Here is a 6,783-nt window from a genome sequence, read left to right as displayed (position 1 = left end):
TCCCGTCCCCGTCCCGTCCCCGTCCCTTACCTGTCCCGCTGCCCCTGGCGCTCACTCGCTCCGAGATCCTGCTCCGTGGAAGCGCACATCGCTCGCTGCTGAGCGGTGTGTTGCTGTCCGGGCTTGGCTTTCCAAAAATTAGGAACGTGGTGCTGGGTTTAAGCACGGAGAGTTTGCATAAAGGAATCGGTGATGTTTCTGCACCGTGTAGGAAAGGTTGCCATCAAGAAAACGGAAGGTAAATGCTGGTGGCAGGAGTTGATTGCAGGTGGTGATCTTCCTTGTTGCCCTGTCCTATTACCTGCCAGGACCCCTGCATTAACTCACAGGCACAGCATCTCCATCTATCCCGCTAGCTGATATAATTTTGAACACAACTTTTGATCGATTGTTCTTGTAAACWTAAACTAGAATGGTGCTGTTGACGTGGACATAAAAAAAATAGGTTCTTGAAAACACCCATTTKTACTTTATATGGCTGCATGGAAAGGGTTAAAGATAAATGTGTGTTCTTTAATACTRTAAAAATAAACCTTATTTTCTGGTGGGTGGTAAGAGGCAAGCTAGAGTTTAAACGAAGCMAGCATTTCAAGGTGGCTGTTTGTGTTGTTACCAAACATATTTCTAGCTTGCTTACAAAATGAGGCTTTTTATAAAATACTTTTATTTTTGGAAGTGCTCAGTCTAGCTTATGTTCTTGTGGAAAAAGCGTTACAGTTAAATTGCTGTGGAAGGTAGCTGCAAGATTTTTAATATTGAGTTGAAGCAGGCTGGGTACATTGTTTGCCATAATGTTTCTGTGGGGGGTAAAAAACATCTGTACATGAATGCTGTTCCTGCAGTAACTGCTATTCCAGAGGAGAATTGGGGACAATAATGGATATAAATCTTGGTGGKTTTTTTTCCTGGAGGAATCAACAATAAAAAGTGTTTAGGCTATTAAGATACCTACAAGAATATCCTTACTCCAGAGCTGTCGGTTCTAAAGTTATAGCGTAGTCTGYCTTCAAAATGGTTGGAAATCCGTCGTAAATATCTCTTTCCCACATCCCCTCTATCTCCCTGGATGATTGGCTTTCTAGCAAAGCCTTCCGTAGAGGGTGTRCTGTAATCCTTTTACGTTACTCCTTCAGTGCCGATTACGCAGCAAGAAATAATTAGGAGATTAATTTTCACCTGTCACTGCCAATAACAGATAACCTTGATACAGTGACAGGGCGAGGAATTTGGGGAGCGGAAAAGCGTTTAACCCTGTAGTGATTGCTGCRGGGACCAGGCAGAAAATGGTTGCCAGAACATGACCTGGCTGTCACGGAAAAGGCAGGGACGCGTTCAGCTTTGGGCTCCCGCGGACGCTTYGCCTTTATCGGTGAATGTGTGCTGTGAAATTCGCTCTGCGCCGCAATGGTGCCACAYGCGCCTCGTGCTAATCAGCCCCGAGCAGCCGTCGGAGACCTTTGTAGCTTAGTCTTTTAATTCAAATGCAGTTCTGTTGCTTTTTCATGATTTCAATTCCCAATCTGACTGGTGTTCCTAGGCTGCGAGGGAAAGGAGCAAACTAATGAAGATGGCTTCATTAGGCAGAGCGTGGTTTAGCCCTCGCTTCTCTCCAACAAATGCAGCTGAAAAAACATCCCAGAAGTAACTGGGCTTTTGGTCTTCAGAGAAAGCAGAGCTGAGGTGTTTCTGCTCCCTTTCAAAATTAATTACTAGCTCTGATCAGGTGAGCTTAAAAATGCAGCCTGTGCTCTAGGGCACTGAAGGTAAATGGAAAGGGGGGGAAAAAAACACTTCTCCCCCACACTGCTTTTTTTTTTTTTTTTTTTCAGCCTGTGCTCTAGGGCACTGAAGGTAAATGGGAAGGGGGGGAAAAAAACCACTTTCCCCCCCACACTGCTTCTTTTTTTATTTTTTTTTCTCTTCCGTGCTTAAGTTTACAATCTGTTGAAAATGTAATGGGAAACCAGCCTACAGAAAATGCCATTATTCATATCATCGTGAGCTCATTTATTTTATCTGCAATASTAATGATAAGACAGACTGCTTGGCAATGCTGATAAGCTGAGAAATATCTTAGAGCTATTTGTAAAAGTTAAAGCAGATCTTGGTACTGAGAGATAGGGAAACTGATGAGCCTTTGGGCAATCTGCAGAGCTGAAAGCTAATAAAGATTTTAATAGGAAGGCCTCATTAGGATTAGGGAGATCTATTATCTGCAATTTACACAACACAAACAGTGGGGCAACTTCAATTTTTGCTTCTTTGTTCATTAAATACTGTTGCTGAATGTGAAGCCTTTTAACTGGRTCTGGATCTCTTCCTCTTCAAGGAGCCATCACCAGCTGATGGTTGAGCAAAGAGGAAAGGGCAGCTGATGTGGGAATGCCTTTGCCATGTGGGAGCAATGCCAGCCTCATAGTCAGGGACCAGTCGCTTGTTGGAGGTACAGAAATGCAGTTGTTTGGCAGGTACCTGGGTGGCAGGGTTCTCCTCAGTATCTTTTTTTCTGATGTGAATAATATTTGTAAACTTCTGGCCCTGAATAGCATCTTTAGAAAGAAAGAAACGTGTTGCCGTTGTGCTGGGTCTCKTGATGGTGACTCTGAAATACTGCTATGGGATAGCCTGGCCACCCAGCTCAACCTACTGGAGTGGCTTCTTTTTTAATTGTGATCACCACAGGGATGTATTCTAGTGGAGGAGCTGTCTCTAGTGCTGTGAGTGACCTGATCAGATTGTTTGGTAGTTACACAACAGGATTGATTGTAGCACCGTGTCCGTTCTTAGATATATTTTGTACAAAACCTCACTTCTTGCAGTTGTGCAGACACCTCATGGGCTCAGTTGATTTCATCCTCATATGTGGCACAGTGTGTATGGTGCATGTAAGCTGCTGAAAGAACGTTAGTTTACCCACGTTTTATAGATGCATTTAGTATTTTTTTCTCAAAAACCATCCAGGTATTTTTTGTGGTTGAACTTAATTGTAAAGCAGGAGCAGAAGCCATTCTGGAAAATTCTTTGGTTTGCATTTGAGGTTCAAGCCATGTTGTAATCTGATTCTGCTAACCTGCAGGTGAAACCATTTTTACACACAGGTGATGAGATCTAATTGAGCCTCTAGTGCAGATGGAGGGTTTTGTTAGGTTATATCCATGCTGGATGTGAGAGGCCACTTGTGTGAGCACATCTGTGGTTGGGAGTTGTCTGTTTTCTTCCCTGTGTGGAGCACACCCGTGTACAGGAGGCTCGTCTTCAACTGATTTTCATGGCACAGACCACCTCCTCTGCTGCTGTGGGATCAGCTAACCCCTGTGGTAGCTACAGTAATGTTGCTTCCATGGAAAATAATATTTGGAAAGCATATTGTTGTATTTTCAGTTGTCTTTAATACGACGTAGCAGCCAAAACCCAAAAGGGACGCAGCACCACAAGCCACAGAGAAGTCTGTTCCAGACTCTRGTTTGAGTTCTGCTGGTTCAAACCAGTTATTTTATAGAGAACACTCCAAGGATAGATTTAACTCGGAGTATTCCATCTTCCATGTGCTTAAGGGCAGCTGGAGCTGTAATCCCTTCCCCTGTGCCCTCAGCAGTGTGGAGACAAATGGGCAGGGCCAGGAGCCCCTCCTGCCCAGGACTGAGATCAGTTTTTGGCAGTGGGTTGGTGTCAGTCTGCTGCATCTCATCTGTAACCACTCACAGGTTCTGTCAGCACCAGCGTGGCCTCCCACAGAAGGAGCGCTGCTGTTTGCACCTAACGTGTTGCTCCAGCAGGGCTGCCAGTTGAGAAGTTTCTAATATTTACGTTTGATATGAATGAAACTTTTTGTTTTGTCTGTAGACCGCAACGGAACTGGAGCTGACTCGTATCAGGAGTGCCTTGATAACAAGCAAGGTATGAGATCAAGTCTCTCCACCATGGGCACTTGGGACTGATTTAGCTTGATTTCTTGCAGCTCAATTGGTTGCTGTCTCTGTCTCTCTCACTCTGTCTCCCTTCCCCACTCCCCTCCCCTTTTTTTTTCCCCCCACTGTCTCCAAGCCAATTCACTGTTAACAGTTCCATGTCAGCTAACCTGTTAGCTCAGGCTCTCATTGCACATTTGTGATAAGGCTTCTTGTTTGTAGCACCCCAAGCCCTCAGTTATTAATGGAGGAAGTGGGAAGATTGTAAAACAGAAGTAGCATGTGCACTTGCTTGCAGCTGTCTTCTTCCTCGAGGTTTAGTTGCACAGCCAAGCAGAAAAATATTAAAGTTGAGCTAAGGGAAAGCACGTGCTAGGCTGGGTTACCTTAACACCAGGCATCCTGTGATAATTTGTGGGCTGACATGCTGCCTCAGACTTGTCCAGCCTCCTGTCTTCTCCCATGCTAAAGTTGGTAAGAGCTGGAAAAGTCTCTTGTGACTTGCAAGGGAGTGATGATGGTGAGGGAGGAACMTGTTATCCTTTTGCTCTAAACCTGCAAATGAGTCACATAAGTAAAAACAAAAATTATGCAAAGTACCTCAGAAACAGGACCTCAAAGGCAAAATCACGGATGGTGTATTTAGGAAAAGGGTTGGTGCGTTGTGCTGTGTTCTGTTCAGATGTCCTCTCTGAGARCTGCAGTCAGAAGTGCCACTCCATGGCTGTAGCCCTGCTGTAAGTGTTGAGCCTTGTGGTAATCAGGGAGCATAAGCACYCTTCAGCCCAGAATATCACTCGTTGTAAGCCGCAGCAAAGAGATAAGAGGAAATGCTTATCCTAACCAGGTTATAGGCATCAATTACAGGTCAACTTTTACCCTGCTGTTGACCCAGATCTGTGACTAGCTAGAACAATCATTTCCTGAAATTCTGACCCTTCTTGTGTAATTTTTTTAAGTAGGACCAAGAAACGCAAAAAACCTGTCCCAGTTTTGGTGCTTGGTTGGGTTTAATTTTCCACTGGTGTCTCCGCTTTCAGTATCCATCAATCAGTGTTACGTGTGCTTCAAGTCAAAGCTGCCATGAGGTGCATCTCCCCTTGCTGTTGTTGGGTTTGGGGTGGGGTTATTTGGCGGGGGGKTTGGGTTTTTTGCTTGTTTTGTTTCCCTCCTCTAAAAAGAATAAGTACGTTGGTTTTTTGATGGCCTTTATGTTCATCTTTTTTTTCACTATTTTCCTCTACTCACTGCAGTAAATACCTAATCATTGCTAAGCTTTCATTTCAGAAGTTACAACTGGAAGACTAATGTGGAAGAACTGTAATCAATAATGGCAATTCTTGCTAGCTTAAGTTTAAAAGTCTTGTGGACCAGTGTAATTCAGGATGCTCCTTTGATAGATAATTTGTTCTTAGGTAGAACAGTTTTTTTTTCCAGTAACGTTTTTCTCGCTGGCTGGGGGAGGCTGATCCACTTGTCATTTTGTTGAAAGCARTCGAGTTTCAGATTTAAAGAAAAATGAGTATTCTCATTTTTGGAGACTAATTGCAGTCCCTTTGATGTGCCAGTTACCCTGATTTATCTGACAGGTGGTATTAAACGGCGTTATATCCATTACTTTCGTTTGTCTGTTAATACTCCAGATTTTTCTTCTAGTCTGGTTTTTGATAGGTTTCTTTAGCTTCGCTGTTAACACGTGAACAAACTGTATCATTATAAGCACTTTCAATCCAGTATGAAGTGGATCCAGTTTGGGTAATTTACCATGTCYGTGTTGCATCCTCATGTTTAAAGCAGTGACCTCTAAGAATGCAGGAGTTTAAAAGAAAAAAGTATACACAGTAACTCGTTGTCAGTATCTTACTGACTCCATTACATTTTTGTGAGCGTGCCTTAGAGTTGAGTCCACCATTTGCAACAATTTACAGAAWATAAAATACATAGCTGACGGTGGACCCATAATTTTGGTTGTTTCTGTTATGTTCAAAACAAAACACCACCAAAGGCTGAAAGTAGCAGTGGCTTTTTAAAAGCATTAAATCTTCAGGCTATGTGAAATGCTATTGCCATGGCTTTCTTTTATAACAGCATGCTTGTCTCCTGGAAATTATGCTATAATGAGGTTTGGTTTATATATTTTACCCCTCTCCTCATTAAAGTGCTATCTCTCGGAAGAAGCGCTTTGTGTTTTGAAATACTGCGCGGTTAAAATGAAGGCAGGTTTATAAGGATTTAATGTACTTGGGAGCCAAGGTTTTGCAGCTTTATGGCAAAGATGTTTTAACAAAGGGCTTTATGGTAAGGGTGTGCTGTATTTTAGTCAGGCAGTTGCTCAGGGGAAAATTTTCAGTGTGAGCACGTCACAGCRGCGAGGAGAAATTCAGAGGGAAACAGGCCTCTGAGATTCAGTCGCCAGCTTGGCTGATATTAAGTCTTAATTCTTTGCAGTTTTAAGCCCTGATTTTTCTTTCTTTTTTTTTTTCCCACCTCTTCACTCAATAAAGACAAAGCCTTGTGCCATAACTTGTAACAYGATGAGCAGGACATGTAGGCTTCCCATTTTCATGCTCAAAGACAGGATGCAGGAGAGCGTGCTGGGAGCAGCCACAGGTTGGATTATTAAACCCTCTCAGAATGGAGCTTGCTTTTTCAGCCTTGAAACTCCAATATTCATTATTAAAATTGTACCCTAAAAGCAAGGCTTTTTCTGAGTGTTTGTGGTTTGGAATAGAGAGGGCAGCAGTTTGGAGCAGTTGCCCATCCACTGCAGCAGAAGACGTGTCYTGGATCTGCCTGTTTCTCTGGGATACACTTAATATCCCATGGTTTCCTGAGAGCCAGGGGGTTCTGCCATGGAAAACAGGTATAAAATTAC

General features: G+C 43.3%; 1 protein-coding gene across 16 annotated transcripts in view; it reads left to right on the top strand.

Annotated features, from left to right (window-relative positions):
• Positions 1-6,783, top strand: part of FBRSL1 (fibrosin like 1) — a 490,798-nt gene that overhangs the window by 393,367 nt on the left and 90,648 nt on the right. For 12 of the 16 annotated variants that reach the window (XM_057369097.1, XM_057369096.1, XM_057369087.1 and 9 more), the window contains one exon: positions 3,844-3,897. The exons of the other annotated variants lie outside the window; for them this stretch is intronic. In XM_057369097.1, the coding sequence (XP_057225080.1) occupies positions 3,844-3,897 (54 nt within the window). The remainder of the gene's footprint in view (positions 1-3,843; positions 3,898-6,783) is intronic. 16 annotated transcript variants of the gene reach the window in all.

The sequence above is a fragment of the Malurus melanocephalus genome, unplaced genomic scaffold, assembly GCF_030028575.1.
Source record: "Malurus melanocephalus ecotype Western Australia unplaced genomic scaffold, MMel_1.1 scaffold_102, whole genome shotgun sequence".
NCBI classification, from domain to species: Eukaryota; Metazoa; Chordata; class Aves; order Passeriformes; family Maluridae; genus Malurus; species Malurus melanocephalus.
Note: the sequence above shows the minus strand (reverse complement) of the source record. Positions and strands in the feature narration are given on the sequence as shown.